Source organism: Mchenga conophoros, linkage group LG20, assembly GCF_057382185.1.
Source record: "Mchenga conophoros isolate Kocher_MC1m ecotype Shallow Benthic linkage group LG20, M_conophoros_male_GT1.1, whole genome shotgun sequence".
In the NCBI taxonomy this organism is placed as follows: domain Eukaryota; kingdom Metazoa; phylum Chordata; class Actinopteri; order Cichliformes; family Cichlidae; genus Mchenga; species Mchenga conophoros.
In genome coordinates, this window is record NC_140545.1 from 12,419,943 (window position 1) to 12,439,465 (window position 19,523).

A 19,523-nucleotide genomic window follows, 5' to 3' on the forward strand; every position below is an offset into this window, starting at 1 on the left:
TGGTTCAATAGAATACTAGTGAAGGTTTAACTACGTAATAACAAGACTTACCTAATGTAAAAGAAAGCATCATTAGTCTTAGGTAATAGCTACACCTCGTATTTTCTTTACATCACACAAAAACAATTTGCGACACAAATGATTCAAATGAAAATAGTTATTTTTATTTTGTCAAAAGACATTTCGATACAAAAGGGCATATTGGGATCCATAAGTAAATCACAAGTACAAACTTTAACCAGAATGAAGGAAGAAGAAAAAAAACAAAACAAGAAGATTGTTAAGTTTCTCGATAAGCCAGCACTGAGAACAGCAACTTAGTCAGGGCTGCACTCCGTTCACTTCTGTTCTGTTAAGCCACATCATTTTTTTAAAGATTTGTCAGTAGATCTGGATTTTATTTTGTACTCTAAGGTGACTTCAACAGAAAGAAATCTGCCTTTCAAAATGTGCATTTTATAGTGTTATAAATCTAGGATCAAATGTCATTTCATGATGAGTTCAATATAGCCCATTGTTTCAGAAAAATCCCACTTGTGCCCTTAAGCGTGCTTTGAATCTTACAATTGCAAAAGATTTGCGTTTAAACTGAAGGTGCAAAGTTTTTCAAACAAAAATCAAACAGATTCTACATACAACTAGCGGAAAATCAGGACGTCACACATTAAGATTTCCTGATCTGAATATTTTTAGGAACTTACTGCTTTACCTCAGCAAGGCACTTGCTGCATTTGTCCTGTGAAGCAGGGCGGCGAACACAATAGATGGGAGCTGAAGTCCAACACGGAGACGAAACGTGTTACATCATCTGTTATAAAAGGAGTCTAGTTGCTTGTAACAACAGTTGAAAACCTCTCAGATGGTATTTTGAAGATATACGGAAACAAGACAGCAGTTACAACATTTTAAAACATTTGGATGAGACTGAGGCACCCAAAGGCTACAAAATACTTCATGTACAACCTTAGAACAGCAATGTTGCCTGCAACATGACAAAAACTTAAATCTGAACTGTAAATAAGTTACAGATAAATCAATCAACAACAAAACAAAAAAAAGACTTCTCTTTTTCAAATTTTGGCACCACACGGCAATTCAAAGGTTGCACATGGACAACAGCTTAAGGCAGGAAAATGCACTGAGTAGAAAACACGGCAAAAATCTAAAAACGTGCTACGAATAAGAAGCTAATTGACAAATAGCACATTTAGAAATTAATGATTTGCGCGGATTTACAAAATAAAAGTCCCTTCCTGACAGAAAACAGATCAAAAAAATTTTTGTACCCTTTTTAAATAAATATTAAATTCCAAAAAATAAAAACAAAATGTGCATTTTCCACACGCATGCACCTGCACACAAAACCCAATATTTAAAGAATGATAGGGGGGGAAAAAATGTTAGCTTACATAACTTAGGACGAGAAAATACGACAGACATTTTTAACTACAATGATCATCTCATACTCTTGAGTACATGATGTGAAAATGTCTGTTATTGCCACATACTTCTGAAAATCAATATGGTTTCCTTAACAACACAACAAAAAATGAAAAAATAAAACAAAGTAGTACGTGCAGTGAAGCCGGTGTGCCCGTTGCAGAAGACACACAGAATCGATCACTCGCACCTAAGATAAGATGTACCACCCTGTTGACCTGACTGGGTATGGATTTAAGGCATGAACATCACAAACAACTTTCTGAACTGACTCGATGTGCATGTACTGAACAATAACAGGATGCGCCTGCTCTGAACTCTCAAGAATCCTTCCTGGAGTCGTCACTGCTTTACACTGATTGGATTGGTAAAAGTAAAGCTCCAGCTGTCTTTTGATTCACCCAGGACGACAAACAAACCACACTGAGTGCGTCCAGAAAACAATGACTAGTTTGGGAGGTCCAGGGTTCGGGACCTGCTGGAAGTTCCTCCCCACCTACACGACACGAACAGTCGGGTTGTTTCAGGAACTTCCATCTGCAGACATCCGGTGAACTCATTTGAACCTACAGCTAAAATATTTAAACGACAATTTTTTAAAACACACACCTTTAAAAATCTACCATTAACCTACGTAACGCCCACACACCTTTGCATCAAAACAGTTGATTTAAGACTTTGCTCTGCTCCGAACACCTGAGACTATGGCTAAACGCTTAGCTAACTAATAGAGAACAAATCAGTATTAGTTTTTACCCACCTGGTTTCCTGCACACTGACAAAACATACCTTAAGTTTTCAGGCTAAGTTCACATTGATCCTTCAAAGCAAGCGGCCATTTTTTTTGTCATGCAGTGGAATTTCTATCTTTGCCATTTTCATACTTTAAAGCGCTTGACTACTGTGCAGATGTTTTCTTTACAAAAAGAAAAAGAAATTTAAAGTGTCGTGGTAAATCTTTTACCATTTATTAAGTTCCAGTTTCCCACAGTTTTTCCCCAGTTTTACTTTGTGTTAACAACAGCAACACTGTATCCAAATCCACTGACTGTGGTAGAGTTTGGGTCTGTGCAAATCTAATTTGGAGCTCACAATGAAGCCATGTTACCATTAAAAGGGAAAAGCCTTTTAGATTTGGGTTTTTAATGATCTCTGCGGGTGTGAAAGAAAAATAATAAACTACACCGCAACGCCAAAATGCTTCTGTAAAGCCCAGCTGGCCTCACTGAAGCAGCTTTGGGCTAAACGTGCTGGACGCGTGCGGAAGTTTCTCGTTTAGTCCGAGCCATCTGAGGAACAAACCTGAAGAGGTATAACATGTCAGTGTTTAAGAAACCAGCCCTAAGAGTCCCAATGCCACACACACACACACACACACACACACACACACACAATCCGCTTGGGAAAAAACATCAAACACAAAAACCTCACAAGGTACAAAATATGAAAATAACATTCATATAAATAATTTAAATAGCTATTCTAAAGCTAAACTCTTGGTCTAAAACTTTTGAATGGCCAAAGAGAAGTGCTAATGATATGCTGTACAATTTAGGGGGAATTATTTGAGATTTTAGTTAGGGTGGTATTTCGGGGAACACAATTAAAACAATACACAAAACATTTCTCCAAACTCCCACAATGAAAACACTACATTTTTGATAATGATGTGTCCATAAAATATTGATTCCCATTCTTTTTTTCTTCTTTTTTTGTTTTAAAGGAGCTCCAGATCACTGAGGAGAAGGCCTGAATTTATAATCATTTGCCCACGCGCTCCTCTTCTTTTGCTTTTTAACTTCTAATCGTCCCCCAAAACTTGTGACAGGTCACCAAAGTCACAGTCAAACAGTTCACTGATGCCTTCATGGTCCTCTAGTCCATAGTGGTAGTCGTGACTGTGAGGGGGGGACAAGTTGATGAAACCGTCCAATGGGAGAGGAAGGCCCTCTCCGTTCAGGAAGTCCGTAGAAGAGAGCGGTGAGAGATCAAAATCAGGTAGGTCTCCAAGGTTGGAGAATGGGTCGCCTCCCAGGATGGATTCTGTCACAGAAAGAGAAATGTAAGAAACAGTAAGAGATTAAAGAGAGGATTAAAGAGCTGCACCAACTTACAGTATAAGATCAGTGAAAATTATTTCAAAATAAATCATGAAAAGCTCAAGAATAAAAAATATGGAGCTGGAAATAAGCACAGTAAGTCCATTACCATGATCAAAACCAAGCTAAAGACCATAAATAAAACAATTTATTCTTAGTTTTGCATTAGGTACCAGTGTGCATAATATTTTATCTATGGGAGTCAGGAACACTTCAGCAGCAGTGCCTCAAGCAAAGCTTTTTCCACTGTAGACATTTTGACGTGGCACAGCAGGAAGGGGATGACTGCATTCTACAAGTACTGATTAATACAATTAAAGCCACCTGTTTGATGACACAAAGTGTCAGCAGTGAAAACAGTGTCTCGAAAGAGTCACCAAGGACACTCTTTCGAGGATGCCAATGTTCACATTTTGGACAGAGAGGACAGATGGTTTGAAAGAGGAGTGAAAGAAGCCATCTATGTCCACTGTGAGCGACCATCTTTGAACAGAGGCGGGGGTTTACGACACCAACTCTCTGCCATCTATAATCCAGTTTTGAGATCCCTTCCCAGACGCCTTAACGCCCACTCACATCCTGGGCCATCTGACCTCAGGAATTCACATGATAAGGTGGGGCCAGGTTTCACAATGAACACACCCGAAACTCTGGCTGATTGGGACCCACACCCAGTTTCACACCTTGGCTCAGGCGATTAGAGGATCATCAGGGGGTCCTTTTGTCCCTCTGTGGGGGGAAACTCCCACTAGGTTTATATCTGGGACTCTCCACTATTTGACCTTAGAACTGAAGAAGCTTCTCGGATGAGAGGTGAAACGTCTTCAAGCAACTTAAAGAAGTCCAGACGCTTTTCTTTGCAAGCTCCTTAGACTACGATGACCTGGATGACTGAGAACCTTCACAGACATGTTGCAAATGCCATTTCTAGTAAATACACAACTCGCTCCGACCGACACAACAGCAAAATGTCGAAAGTCTCATATTACAAGACTAAGCGTCTACTTTATTAAAAAAAAAAAGTGTTACAAAGTTTCTGAACTGAGCCAGACTAAATGTATATATTGGGATAATTGGTAGTAGTTTTAATTTATTCTTACTTTGTCAAATCTGTAACAGAAATAGCAGAAATCTAAGCTTCATTTACCTTTTTGGGGTTTTAGCACTAAAATGTGTTAATTTTACAATAATGATTACAGGATGTAGTTATGCTTTGCTGTGTTAAATCCTACATCAATATGGACAATATTATGGGAAGGATTATCATCATCTATATAGCTTTTGGGAACCCTATTATTATAAAACTCAAAGCCTCACAAGTTCTATATAATCAGAACAAACTGTGACATCATGTCAATGTTACATGTTCACTGTTGACATTGTGTTTATGTTAATGTGTTCCTGTATGTTTCTAGATACATTCTGATAAACTATTTTTAGTGCAGCGGCACTTTATGAGACGTGGAGTGTGCCGCCATCCATATGTCCTTGGTGAAATTTAAGCAAAATTGTGGGACTTCCTGCCAAGTTTGATATGTTATTAATTCCACCTATTTGCTGTTCTCCTTCTTCGGTTACCTGTGAAGCAAATATTTGCTTCAAAAACTTCCAGGAAATATATCAGTCCAAGAAAGGTGAGGCAAACATTCCCCTCATGTTTTGTCTGCACTGGCTAAAATATAAATGTTGGAAACAGACTGTGTTACGCAGAAGTGGCCTTAAAATAGTTCCTGATGATAATTATACAAATTAATACATAAATGTGGTTTATTTACAACACTCACCTGTGTCGCCACCTAACACCAGTGATGAGGGGTCCTGTTGCGACACTGCTGTTACAGTGGATGATGTGGATGCTGGAGATGATAAACCCACTTCCAGGGCTGTTGAGCAGGTTCTGGGTTGTGATTGGTCGGTGGGTTGTGTGGAAGGTTGAACAAGGGAAGGGTCGGCAATGGGTTTAGAGGGACTGCCTCCTGTCACAGGGCTGCAGACGCCAGAGCTGTCTTCTGGACAGAGGAAGACGTCGATCGGACCTCGCGTGCTCTTCAGCGACACCTGGTAACCCTGGGATGTGCATGCAGATGTGCAGATTAGCAGAAACTCCAACAACAGTGAGTCCAGTGACCTGGGCAAAATGTTTTCAAAGCTTTTACCTCAGAGGGTTCTGAAACTTGCATCTGGGTTTCTGGTGGAGCTCTGATCACCATAACCAGCTGGTCGGGGGAATCGAACGACTGCCTCAAGTCCTGACAGCGCACATACCCCAACGTGATGAACTCAGCGATTAAGGAATAATTTCATATATTCATTAATGTAAATGTTTAGGCCATCTGTTTTTTGACATCTGTTTCTGAGTGACGCACAAGTCACGAGCATCACGTGTCCAGCTCAGCTCCACTGCTGCTGCCAGAGCCACTTTCTGTTTAACAGATCGCAGCTCATCACTTAGAGATCACAGAGCTGTGCACACGTGACGAGTCTGCACACGGCAACACTCAGAGCTCTGTAACCACTTCAGACAACCTGATACTCAAAACAAAAAGGATATTTTTTGTTCTGTGGGTCCTCTGTGAGCAATCTGAGCTGCAGATTGCATTTGGAAATGAGCTCATCCAGCTGCTCCTCAGCATCTGTGAGGTCACACACCTCCCTCTGCAGCTCCTTATGGCGGGAAACCAGAGCCGCATCAATGCGATTACCGCTGCAGGGGTAGACGAGAGAAAAACTGACTGCTTAGGGTCACCAGATACACACACACACACACACACACACCAAGCACTCAAATTTATTCTGCCACAGTTCTTGCTCCCGTTCCCAGATTTCTTTCATTTGCTGTTTTAGGCGTCTTTGAACACTTACAGCCACTGGATGTTGTTCTTTGACTTCTTGGAGATGAGCTGGATCCCCTCCAGGACATTGGTTATGTCGTAGATGCGTCTCTTCTGAACATCGAGCACCTGAGACGCCCAGTTCAGATCCACCACGCCGTCGGCCGACTGGGACAACAGGTCCAGAAAGCGCTTGGTGGTCAGGTTCAAAGAAGTGTCATACCGAGACTTCTCTGCCGTGGTCCGAGGAACTGGGCAGAAAGAGAATACATACAAGAATGAAAAGAAATGCACATATTACTGGTCTAGAGCGTAAGCTGAGACAGCGGTTTGCGGTGGGCAAAAGGTTCAAATGTAGATTATCAGTCACTTTAAAAAAATGGGACTCTTCAGCATCAAAAGAACTTAACCATTCTCTTCTGCTACTGCTTATTCTAGCTGCCTTAGGGCGAGAGGCAGAGTACACCCTGGACAGGTTGCCAGTCTGTCAGAGGGCTAACACATAGAGACAGACAACAACACACTCAGTCACACAATGGGCAATTTAGGGTTACAATTAACCTAACCCACACTGACTACAATGTCTTCAGACAGTGGGAGGAAGCCAGAGTACCTGGAGAGAACACAAACGCAAACTCCACAGAGAAGGATCCTGGCCTGATGGTGGAATGAACTGAACTCAGGACACATTTGCTGTGAGGCAACAGTGCTAACCACTGTGCTTTTGATACCGTATTTTCACGACCATAAGGCGCACTTAAAAGTCTTAGATTTTCTTCAAAAAGTGCGGCGCGCCCTATGTGTTGTAAGGAGGACGTAGTAGAGAACACCATGAGAACGTTAAAGGATGAAGTGTGGGCGTTGATCGTATATACCGGGACAATCGCACATACCTGTATAAAAGAACAGGTATGTGCATTATGCAGGACATCGTTGTTTTAACAACCCTGAAAATGGCAAAGAGACACGCTTACGAAGCACAGTTTAAACTGAAGGCCATCAGCTACGCGGAGGAACATGGAAATCGAGCAGCGGCGAGAGAATTTAAGATTAACGAATCGATGGTTCGCAAATGGAGGAAGCTGGAAAACAAGCTCCGGCAGGTCAAGAAAACGCAGCTGAGTTTCCGCGGACATAAGGCGAGGTGGCCCGAGTTGGAGGAAAGACTCGAGCGGTGGATCATCGAGCAAAGAGCGAGCGGGAGAAGCGTTTCGACGGTCACCATTCGGCTAAAAGCAGTTTCACTAGCTGAAGAGATGAACATTGAACATTTCCAAGGAGGTCCGTCTTGGTGCTTTCGTTTTATGAAACGGTGCCATTTTTCCATCCGGACTACGGTAGCGCAGCAACTTCCAGCGGATTATAAGGAAAAGCTGGCCATCTTCCGCTCCTACTGCAGCAAACACATCGGCGACAAAAACATCCAGCCCAGCCACATCACAAACATGGACGAGGTCCCGCTCACTTTTGACATCCCGGTGAGTCACACTGTGGAGAAGAAGGGGACCAGCACGGTAGCGTGCCCATCTCACAGCCGATGTGAAAAAACTTGTGAAGCAAATGAACTGTGAGCTTGCTGTCATTCCGGGAGGCCTGACAAAGGAACTCCAACCGCTGGACATCGGTGTGAACCGCCCGTTCAAAGTAAGGCTGCGAGCGGCCTGGGAGCGATGGATGACCGGTGGAGACCACAGTTTCACTAAGAGTGGAAGGCAGCGCCGGGCGAGTTACGCCACAATTTGCCAATGGATTGTAGATGCTTGGGCTAACATGTCTGCTGGCACTGTTGTTCGAGCTTTCGCAAAAGCCGGCATTGTTTCCGAGGAGCCGCACGGCACGGAAAGTGACTCTGACGGTGAAGACAGTGAACCTGGCATGTTTGATGGAGATTTAGCGCAGCTGTTCAATTCAGACACAGAGGATGAGGACTTCGATGGGTTTGATTGATGATAAAAATGTGAGTACCAAACTTTGTTTTGCTCCTGCTTTATTTTTAAATACGCACACTTGTATGCTTGTGTGTTGTTGATGATGACGATTACTGGTAATAGAAATGTGAGTAAGGTACCGAATTCAGGTTTGCTCCCGCTTTATTTTTAAATACGCATACGGTACTTGTATGCGCCCTATGGTCCAGTGCGCCTTATGTGTGTGTTAAATACAGTAAGGGCACACATAACTGAGACTGCGCCTTTTAGCACAGTGCGCCTTATGGTCGTGAAAATACGGTATATAAAAATAAAGAATTCCCCCCTCGCTCCTCTCTGCTATGGATGCAAAGTTGCTTTGCATCCATCTCCTTCCAAACAGATCCCAGTGGAAATCCACATGGACTGCATTTCTAACAATTCAGAAGTCTATCTTGCATGAGGGATAGACTCATATTTCTACATTATACCAATTAATATAATGTGTGTGTCATGTGTAGCTTTTCCGTTTCAAGTCCATCATTTGATCCTTTCGGTGCATGCAGTGAGCCCAAATACTGCAAATGAAAGGGATCAAATGAACTGATAAATCGCAACGCCTCTTCTCTTGCTCCATTCTCAAAAAAACAGTCTCTCCATTATTTGAATAGAAAGATATTTGTAAGTTTCTCTCACTACAGCCAGCCTGGAGGAGACAGGATGACAGGCCGCGCTGATAAAAGAACAGCTGCTTTTATGACAATGACTGAGAGCAAAGGTGAGCAAGGATGTGTGGGCGAGGATTTTTTAGAGCGGGGTGTGGGCTGTCAGCTGTACCTCTGGGAGGAGCAGGAGTGGAAAGCGGTGCCTGGCCTGTGGAAGGTCGAGTGGTGCTGACATACTGATGGTCACTGTCCAGGTCCAACTTCCTTTTTACCTGAAGGAACACACGTCTGGAGTAAGAAACAGACGTAAGACAGTAACAGACTAACTGCTGACACAGACACGCACTGTTTACGAGCAGAGAAATGTGAAAATGATACCAGCAACAGGTGGGTAACTTACAGCAGCTCTGCTACGTGCAGTATGTAAACGAACAACTCCTCAGTTTAACCACTTCCCTTATTGCTCTTTCACTTTCTCTCTCCCCTTTCCTCCCACACCTCCCTTCCTCACCGGTGGCCTTCCCAGAGACGGTCTCCTCTTGTCCTGGATCCCTACGTCAGCTGGGCCCTGCGGAGTGGCGAACAGCAGGATCTCCCCCGTGCTCGTCGGGGCAGGGGCTGGGTGGAGTCCTTCATTGCTGGGGCTGGTGATAATCACTATCTGGTGGTCCTCGTCCAAGTTGATACTCCCAGAGTTCAGCAAAGTCTCAAAGTCTGCTAACAGATCCTCCGATGTCTGCCCTGTTATCAGAGTCTCTGACATTGCAGTGTGTCACCAGGAGCCCCTCTTCACTGGACTTGGGTGGCGGTGGTTGTGGTAGTTATAAACTAAGGTGCTGTTATGACAGTATCAGCACCGACTCACATCTGCCATTTTTTTGTGAATAAAGGCAACAAGGGTGAATTCTCGTGAAAACTGTCTCGAATGAGTTCATTAGCAGGTGGAACATTTCATAAACTGTTTTATTTTGTTACACATTTTGATTACACCACAGCAATGTAAAGCCACGTCCTAAAACTCAGACTGAGGCTGAAACAGCAAGCCAGGGTGTGCTGCCAAACAGGAAATTTGGCACATGAAATATTGCTAAATGCATACTATAAAAGCTCCGCCGCGAATAAGTTATCAGAGAACCAGTCCGAAACTGGCCGTGGGAGAAATCCAGTCAGGCAAGCTAGCAAAGGGAGCAAGCTAACCTTTTGTTTTCATCTCTCCTGTCAGTACAGTAGAGCCGAGGCCTGGCCACACTGCCCCTGAACAGCTACCACCCCGGCTAACGAGCTAGCTTCCAACCAAATGACAAAGACTCGAACAGGGTCACAAAACAAACTCGAGCAGCCGCCAAACTAGCAGGTCACGCCGGTAGAACAATATTACTTCTCCTTGTATTAAACACCGAGCGAAGTTAAGAGGCTATTAAAACTTTACAGCAGCTTACAGAAGTGAGCGATGAGAACAAAATATCCACGCAGCAAAAAAGCATCACGGGAACTTAAAATCATCTTTGAGACTATATCTATAAAAGCGAGCATCAGTCCAGCGGATAGTACATAGATGTGGTCGAATATGAATATATAGGGCAGATTAGCATGTTAGCTAACTTATTAGCGGCAGTTGTTCAATCCCCTTGTTTTGTTGGGGCACGCAGGAAGCAGTCCGACAAAATTGGAAATATAAGCACATAAAGCGGCGAAAAACAAGCGCACGGTTTAACATAACAATCGGTGGACCTCGCCTGCTCACCCCGGCCGCAATCCACCCGTTAAAACGCCGTCATTACCCCGTTATCGTCCTTTATTGTTGTTTTTGTCTCAGCTGATCTACATCTAAACAAGCCCCTGACGGTTTTCGCGCGAAATCTTTTTTGCCGCGAAACCAACACGTGCGCCAAGCAGTCGGTTGGGATTGGTCCGAGCTGTGCGCTTTTCGCGGGGCGGGGCCGAGGAGCTCTGATTGGCAGAAGCGGGTGTCTGTCACGTCACGAACGCAGATAAATCGATGAGAAGCGCGTTCGCGGAACTTGGAAAATAAAGCATTTTATTTTAGTTGAAGCAAATATATTTAGTTTATTAGGCTGATGTCAAGCAAGTTGTTTGTAATTAATATAAATTTACATTTTTGTTGTTGTCGGAGTAAAAAAAAAAACTATTAACCGCAGTTCTTCTTGCCAGTCTCGCGTTCGAGAAGAGTTTCTCACAAATAATAATAATACTACTACTACTACTAATAATAATAATAATAATAATAACAACAACAATAATAATAACATTAATAATAATAAAACATGTCTGGGTGAAAGCGATTTTCCTTAGTTAAGCAGTTACCTCAAGAGGCAGCCATAAGTAATCGAGCGCCTACCACCCAGTAGGAGTGCTACAAGATGGCGCAGGCAATATTTGAGGTGCTGGAAGGTATGAGTATTTATTTATTTGCAGCGTAATTACAGTTACCCAAAACGTTTGCTCCTACTTTAGATATTTCACTGATGTAGGCCCATTCGGAAACGCAGAAAAATAACGTAAATCCACGTACAAGCCTCTGGTTTTGTTTCAATCAGGAAAACAGCACATAGGAAGGACTCTGTATGAATGTAAACAAACAAAGTGATTAAACACTTTTTCGACCTAACGGACAGCTTATTATTAATCGTAGTCATCGTATTGCAGTCAGATGGTAAATGTATTTACATTTCAGGGTGATTTTCTTTCCTTCAGGCCCTCTTAATGACAAGACTTTGTAATATTACTGGACTAACAGCCTGTTTGTTGTAAATGGATTATTACTGTTTTTGTTATTGTAAGTGAGTACAGTATCAGGAGATTACTGTACGCAGATTTGAAGTGGATGTAGAGATATCCTTATCGAAAGCTGTTAGTCTTCCACACTAATATTGCTTCTGATCACAGTTGATTAGATAAAACTACTAATTCATGTTTAGACATTTCAGTAAGTCATGCATCAGACTAAAATGGATCTTTGCAGCAGGTGAATTCTTCTTCTTCTTACTCTTCAGGCATGGACAATCAGACAGTGCTGGCAGTCCAGTCACTGCTAGACAGCCAAGGAGGTGTTCCTGACCCAAACAACCAAAACGTCTCTGGGACGCCAACAATCCAGTCTATGGGTATGTAATAGCATGCACAGCTGTGGGACAGGCTGTGTCATTGTCCTGTTATTCTTTTATGTCAAGAGACATGTCATCCATCCATCCATTTTCTGACGCCTATCTGGGTCTGGGTTTTTGGGCAGAAGGAGAGATGCCCGCCCATCTCTTCTAGCTAATCCAGGAGGACACCAAGACATTCCTAAGCCAGCTGAGATATTTCTCTTCATTCTGTCCTGGATTTTGCCCAGTGCATTCTAAAGGGAGGATGTGTCGGAAAAATCCCTCAGGTAGCAGGTATTTTTGCCAGAATCACCTCAACTGGCTCCTTTCAGTGTGGAAGAGGATCAGACAAAGGGCAATTCAGAAAACCCCAATACCAAGAACTAAAAATAGAGAACAGTTTACCCTGCCTAGGAGAGGGTTACCAAGGCCCAACCATGGAGTCAGACATGTGGCTTGAGGCAGAGCGCCTGGTGGTCAGGCCTTATCCACGGGGCCTGTCCAGGCATAGCCAGAATGAGCAACAATGAGCCCACCACAAACAAAAGGTACCACAGGGGTTCGGTGCCTTGTGGATTGGGTGGCGGTCAGTGACCCTGGTGGTTGGATTCAGTTTAATTTGATTAATCATCGCAGAGACCAAGGTTCTTGAAAAGTCTTGTCGTCAGATCAGCTTATTAAGTAAATGTCAGTTAAAACAATGTAAGTAGTTTATAAGCACATGTTTTTCATCCTGATGTTATTGCAGCTCATATTTGTGTCACATAACAAAAACCTTACACAAAAAGAAGAATCTAGAGGCAAGAATTTGACACGTTATTACGGTTGTGTTATTAGTTAGTTAGCTATTAGCTGGTTCATCAAACCAAAATGAGGTCCTCGTGACAGACTCGACTGCTAGTTTAATTTATCTGGTGGTGCACACTTTTTGCTGTGAAATGATGTCATCGTGTGCAGTCTTTGAAAAATACTTTTCCGCTAAAATAGCTATTAAAGCCAAGTGCATCACTGCAAAAACATTAAAGGATGAATATCACCACCCATTAAATGTCCAAAAGTGCATTAAGATCCTCAAAATTGACTCATGTGTGTCTTTTTTTCCCCCGTCTGCTGTTTCTTGCTGCCTAAAACCTTTATACAGACGACGAAGACGTGTTCCTGTGTGGGAAGTGTAAAAAACAGTTCAACTCTTTGCCTGCTTTCATGACGCACAAGAGGGAGCAGTGCCAGTCTAGCACCCCTTCTCTGTCCACAGTGTCCTTGGCCTCCACCAATGCTTACACGCCTGTCCCGTCTATTAGTTCGGTACCGCAGACTCCTGCCAACAGACAGGTGAGGAAAGCAAAAGGGCAATTTATCTGTGGGGGTGATAAATAACTTGCTCGGTTTAATAAGTTAGTTTTGCAGAGTGCAGAGCTTAAAGCAGTAATAAAACTGATAAGAAATGTAAGGAGAAGTGGGAAAGAGGTAATGGTCTGAGGTAAAGCTGACCTGATGGTAAAAGTATTTTATAAATGCGTTATATAAGAGGCCAGGACTGTAAAGGAAAAAAGATTTTGTTATAATGATTCAAAAAGCAGCTGATGTGACTGTTTAACTTGGCACTCACACAGGTGTCCACCTACATCACAGTCCCTCCCTCCCCTTTGACGCACACTCTGGTCCAAGGCAACGTGCTCGTCAGCGATGACATCCTCATGTCTGCCATCTCAGCCTTCACCTCCATCGACCAGCCCATGGCCCCCATGCAGACTCCCATACAGGTACTGTTTGCTTCCTTCTCTCTTTCACGCCCAGCATTTGAATTTATTACATCCTGTCACCAAATCTGTGCGCTTCCTTTATGACAGAGTAACCTGAGCATGCACACAGCCGGTGTGTCCTACTTACAGCACCATCACCACCACCTCCATCACCTTCATCAACCGCAGCAGCAGCCCCCGCAGCAGCAGCAGCAACAACAACAACAACAACAGCAGCAGCAGCAGCAGCCGCCCTCCCATCCCCTGCCACCTGCACAGCCCACCCAGCAGACACTCACTTCCCAGGTCCCGGCGAGCCACAGCAACTCAGTGGTGCAGGTGTACAGCACTCTGCCCCACATGGTCGGAGGTGGAGGGGGTGGCGGGGGTGGAGCTGAGATCCACACACTGGGTTTGCAGCCTTTCCATCCTGTGCAAGTGAGTGAGGCTTGCTGTTTGGTTGCCGTCGCAGTGGTTAAAATGATACGTTTCCAGTTTCTGTGACCATGCGTGTCTTCCTCAGGTGCCCAGTCAGGGTGTGGAGAGTCATTCGTTCACAACCCCTCCCGTGTACAGCCCCGGGAAGCAGGGCACCAAAACCAAGACCTGCAGCATCACTGCCAGCATGGCGGAGCTGGGTGACTTTGAAAAGGTTATCGTTCCCAAGCGACCGAGGAACTGTAAAAAAAGCTCAGATGGAGTCGCAGGTATGTGTGGAAAAAGATTACATTTGTAGGCTACAGTTTTTATCTAATGGAACTGTAGAAGACAACATGATGGATGTTTATATAAACTGTATTAATTGTCTGAATTGGACTCCTCAGCAGAGCAGCTCAAGGGAAAAGGTCCGAAGCTCAAATGTAACTTCTGTGACAAAGTCTTCTCGAAAAACTTTGATCTCCAGCAGCACATTAGGAGGTGAGTTGCTTTCCAGGATGTAGAATCGACCAACTTTAAAGCTGAAATAAAGGATTCATTAAAACAATTTCCCTCTTGCAGCCACACGGGAGAGAAACCGTTTCAGTGCATCGTCTGTGGCCGAGCCTTCGCGCAGAAGTCCAATGTGAAGAAACACATGCAGACACACAAGGTGCTGTGATATAGAGGTATCTGCATGATGTATTTAAATTTTAATCAACACACTAACAACAGCTGTCTTTATCTTACAGGTGTGGCCTATGAGCGTGGCCAGCACTGTGTCTAGACTACCAATCACAGTAAAGGTGGTACCAGTGCCCCCCAGTGAGGAAGAAGAATGCGGGGAACAGCAGCAGGAAAGTGAGCGGGATGAGGACGGGATGCAGGAAACACAAACAGAGGAGCCAACGCAAGCAGGTACCGTCTGTTAAATAACACACTGTGAAAAACACACTGCAAGCAGAGCCCGGTGTAGATCCAGAACCCACTGAAGAGACTAAGGCCCAGTTTACTTACACATTGTCAGTACAAAACTGGGCTTGTTTTACTCTCCCTTTATGTATTTTTGGGAGTTTACTAACATTTGCTAACTGTGCTTATATCTGACGCAGAACAAAAGCATGTTTTTGCATTTGATATTAAATGAACTGACTGCACCTGTGTTTAGAAAGCAGCACAGCTTTTGTAAATCATCTGTAAAACTAACCACACATATGAGCGCTTTTTGGAGATTGTACTTGCATGGTATTTTGTCACGTTTAGTTAATCTTGCCGTATATGCCCTGTCTGACCTGGGAATACTTCAGGATCTCCCAAGAGGAACTAGAAAATGTTGCTGACGACAAAGACATCTGGGACACTTTGCCACTGCGACCTGATTTCCAGATAAGCACGAGTTAATCAATGGATTTCAAAAAGTTTGCTTAAAATGTTATTCAGAACATCAACAATTGAAACTCAGGAGAAAAGGGCTATGTAAAGTTAGAAGTAACGATCAGCTACAACACGAGACAATTTTAAAAGTAAAGTAAAAAATGTACCTGATTTAAATTTGGTCAAACTTCTCTTCGAGATTGCATCCTCGCACACTTCTGGACTGTTTCCAGTCTCACAGGAAGTCCTGTTCTGACCCTTTGTACCACTGACTTCCTGTGTCGAACCAACCTGACTGTCATGTTGAGACCAAACTGCAGTTTTTCACAGGGTCCAAGCCCAGATGTGGTGCTCCAGGTCAGGACCATGACCAGGCACAGACACTTTACCACCTCAGGTCCTGTGATAAAGTTCTACTGTTTAATATTGTGACATCTAAGTAGGAGCTTTCTAGGCAAACGCTCTGAACTCCTGGAGCAAAGCAGTCAGCTCAGTACTACTCAGCACATTTGCCTCCTTTGTAGTCCTCGCCAAAATGACAGCTGATAGGTCTGACGCTGACACTGCCTGACACCAAGTCAGAGTGAATGAGCGAGCCAGAAATAGCAGCATCAGTGAAATCATTCCAGTGATTCTAAGGAGATAACGTTGAATGTGACAGCAGCCAGATTTAAATCAGGCGGGCAGATTGCTGCTGTGTCCCTCAGCTGTAGAGGTGTGGCGGTGTTCCTCAAGAAGTCTGTTTTTGTCAGTAACAGTGACTGTCACTGATAAATCAGCCTCTACTGTCTTTTCATTGTTATGGTTTCTTGACACATGTGGACACTCACTGCTTGACTGCAGAAGCACCTGGGGAGCTGGAGGAGAGAGTGGCCGAGGTTCGGGCTGATCCAGAGGGCAGCCAAGTGGAGGATGTGCAGAGCAGGCAGAACCAGCAGTGCCCGGCTCAGACCAAACAGATCGTGGTGATAGACAGCTCCTACCAGTGCCAGTTCTGCGCCAGCAGGTTTAAGACCTACTTCCAGCTCAAGTCCCACCTGACCCAACACAAGGGGGAGCAGGTGAGTCATAAAGACATGATGGGTACACATTAGAAAACTGTGCTGATGAGTTGGATTGACTGAAAACGTCCAGACACACACGGGGTTAGTCACTCGGACTTTGTGACTGTTTTCCTGCAGGTTTATAAGTGTGTGTTAAAATCATGCTCCCAGACCTTCCAGATTCTGGATCAGTTTTTGGAACACATCCGGACGCACCAGGAGCAACTGACCTACCGCTGCCACCTGTGCAGCAAGGTGTTCCCCTCGCTCTTTGAGCTGGGACTCCACCAGTACTCCCATTCCCTCTGCCCGCAGCAAAATACACGCAAGGAGGCCACCGTGTACAGGTCAGCTCAAGCACTTATCCTCGAGTGGAAGGAGTAGAGAGAAGAAGTTTGGAGAGGTGGAGAGAGCCTGCTTGCATAAATCCCATAACACATATGTCATATTCCTTTGTTGCATAGTTTGTCTTGAGCAGGTCTCACGTTCACTGTTCTGCTGCTGTAAATAATCACTTGTACTTTTGCCTGTAGCAAAAATTATATATCACGTCTTACTCTGAACTGCATGTCTACTAGTCATTTCTACAGTTGTCAGACTGAATGCGCTTCTTCATAGGATTTGTTAACAGTGACAGTTTACGTTTTTCCTTCAGATGTGTGAAATGCCAAAGCCGATATTCTACGCAAGAAGCGTTAGAGCAACACCTGCTAACTGCATCGCACAGCTTTCCCTGCCCACACTGTCAAAAGGTACACTATGACACACCCGACGTTTCACCTTTTATTCACTGTGTATGCACATGTTAAAGTAGGCTTCAGATTCCCTGTGCCTAATGCAACTTGGCTTGAATGGTTTAGTTCATGAACATAGGTTTGAGCTGTTTGAGGCGTTTTGTTTCCCGTGTCAGTTCAGTCTCTGACTCACGCCCTTTGCGACCATCAGGTCTTCCCATGTGAAAGATACTTCAGACGCCACCTCCCCACTCACGGCGTTGGCGGCAGGTTCAAGTGTCAGATCTGCAAGAAGGCCTTTAAGACGGAGCACTACCTCAAACTGCACACACGGATTCACTCAGGTTATCTTTTCATCTGTTTGGCTATGTTGTATGACCTCATGCACCGCAGACTATATGTAAAACATGCACAGTTTCCCTTCTGTTCAGTTATTATGAAGGAGGTATTTATTAATGTCAGAGGAAATTAGGTGGTCACAGTTGCTCCAAGTGACTAAGAACAGCAACTATTAATACAATGTATTACAATGTTACAAAATAGCTCTAATATATACAGATACATACAATGGAAGACTATGGGACTGGAATAACAGGACAGACTAGAGCAGACAACAGACAGGTAACGATTAAGTCAAGGCTGCATGACAAGAAGGTGCTGAGAGGGGTGGGTTGTAAGGTGGTCTGCAGATGTGCAGTGACTCTAGACTGGTTTTAGCATCTCATGAGATGTGAACACCCGATTTTGTTCGCTGTGCATACAGCTTAGGCGTAAGTTTAATGCTGATTCCATTTTCTAGGTGAAAAGCCATATAAATGTTCCCTCTGTGAGGCGACGTTCAACAGGAAAGACAAAGTGAAGCGACACATGCTCATTCATGAACCCTTTAAGAAATACAAGTGTCCTTTCAGGTGAGACCTTTAAGTGGGAAAGCCCTGTTCTCTTCTGTTTGTTTTTCCTTTTCTAAAAGTTATTCACTCTTGTTTTTCTCATTTTCATCAGGACACATGTCGGTTGCACCAAAGAATTCAACAGACCAGACAAACTCAAGGCCCACATCCTGTCACACTCTGGTGAGTGGATAACACCAAGAATATTTTTGAGGAAAAAGATGAAGAAGCACTGTTAGGGATCTTCTGTATTCCAGATACAGTATGTATATGCGAATATTTTAATGCATCATCACATGAACTTTTTTCCAGGTATCAAGCCCTACAAGTGTCTGTTCTGTCAGAAGGCGTTCAGCCGCAGGGCTCACATGCTCGAGCATCAGCAGTCCCACACTGATAACTACCGCTTCCGTTGCTCCACCTGCAACAAGGGCTTCACCAGGCAGAGCTATTACAGAGATCACAAATGTCCTGCCGCAGGAAATGAGCTGGAAGCAGAAATGGGGACGGGAGAAATGGAGGGAGACGAGGTAGAGGAGGCTGAGGAGAAGGACGGAGAGGATGAGCAGAGAAGAAATGGGTTTACGAGAAAAGCAAAAAGGACGGAGACAGGGGGAGATGATGGAGCGGTGGGCAATGGCATAAATGGCATCCAGCAGCAAGTGGAAACACATGGGGAGGCGGGAGAGGAGAGAAGGAATGATGAGGGCTGTCAGGCTGTGCTGTCCATCAGCACCATCGAAAGGCAGACAAAGGGAGAAGAGGAGGAGGATGACGGGGTGAATCATGGTGGAGGAGGACTGGAGCAGATTTCAAGCGATGACCAAAACTGTTTGCAGCAGCCATGTTTGTAGTCCTAATGCCAAGTCCGAATGTTTCCAGGACCAGTCGACAAGCTTTATCCTTTTTTTTATTATTTAAACCACACATTTACATAACATTATTTGTTTTAAATTAAAACGTCATTTAAATTATTACACTGGATTAACAGGAACTGGAAGATTTGAAGGATCTGTTGGATCTATGATGCCCAGTGGAAAGTTTCTAAATTCTTGTATTATGTGCAAGTTCAAACCACGCCGGCTCCGTCACAACATAATCTCAAGCCTTTGCCAAAATGTTCTGTTTTCATGTCATTTCATGTAACGACAAATAAAATTACTTTAAGGTTTGTACGTGACTCAAAGTGTAATTGTGTCTATTTAAATGCATGTTAGTGCATGTTTTAGTGCAGGTGCCACCAAAGCTGCTGACGTTATAATGGTTTCAGTTTT

The 19,523-nt window shown here is 43.8% G+C and overlaps 2 protein-coding genes across 5 annotated transcripts; one reads left to right on the top strand and one right to left on the bottom strand.

Annotated features, from left to right (window-relative positions):
* On the bottom strand, window positions 1–10,741 carry e2f1 (E2F transcription factor 1). Its single transcript, XM_085260448.1, has 8 exons — window positions 10,724–10,741; window positions 9,454–9,809; window positions 9,115–9,214; window positions 6,402–6,621; window positions 6,091–6,243; window positions 5,696–5,810; window positions 5,324–5,606; window positions 1–3,483 (listed from the first exon to the last, which is right to left on the bottom strand). The coding sequence occupies exons 2-8, from the start codon at window positions 9,703–9,705 to the stop codon at window positions 3,242–3,244; spliced, it is 1,365 nt and encodes a 454-aa protein (XP_085116574.1). The 5' UTR covers window positions 9,706–9,809; window positions 10,724–10,741; the 3' UTR covers window positions 1–3,241.
* A 542-nt stretch (window positions 10,742–11,283) lies between these two features.
* Window positions 11,284–19,429, top strand: znf341 (zinc finger protein 341). Of its 4 annotated transcripts, none has more exons than XM_085260078.1 (16): window positions 11,284–11,354; window positions 11,957–12,067; window positions 13,191–13,381; window positions 13,663–13,812; window positions 13,900–14,229; window positions 14,315–14,498; window positions 14,616–14,709; window positions 14,791–14,881; window positions 14,961–15,126; window positions 16,426–16,643; window positions 16,764–16,972; window positions 17,281–17,377; window positions 17,571–17,703; window positions 18,159–18,270; window positions 18,362–18,432; window positions 18,562–19,429. In XM_085260078.1, the coding sequence occupies exons 1-16, from the start codon at window positions 11,324–11,326 to the stop codon at window positions 19,101–19,103; spliced, it is 2,730 nt and encodes a 909-aa protein (XP_085116204.1). In that variant the 5' UTR covers window positions 11,284–11,323; the 3' UTR covers window positions 19,104–19,429. The 4 variants fall into 4 exon arrangements, with proteins under 4 accessions (XP_085116204.1, XP_085116206.1, XP_085116205.1 ...); XM_085260080.1 differs by having other exon boundaries at window positions 16,797–16,972; XM_085260079.1 differs by having other exon boundaries at window positions 14,619–14,709.
* Window positions 19,430–19,523: the final 94 nt, after the last annotated feature.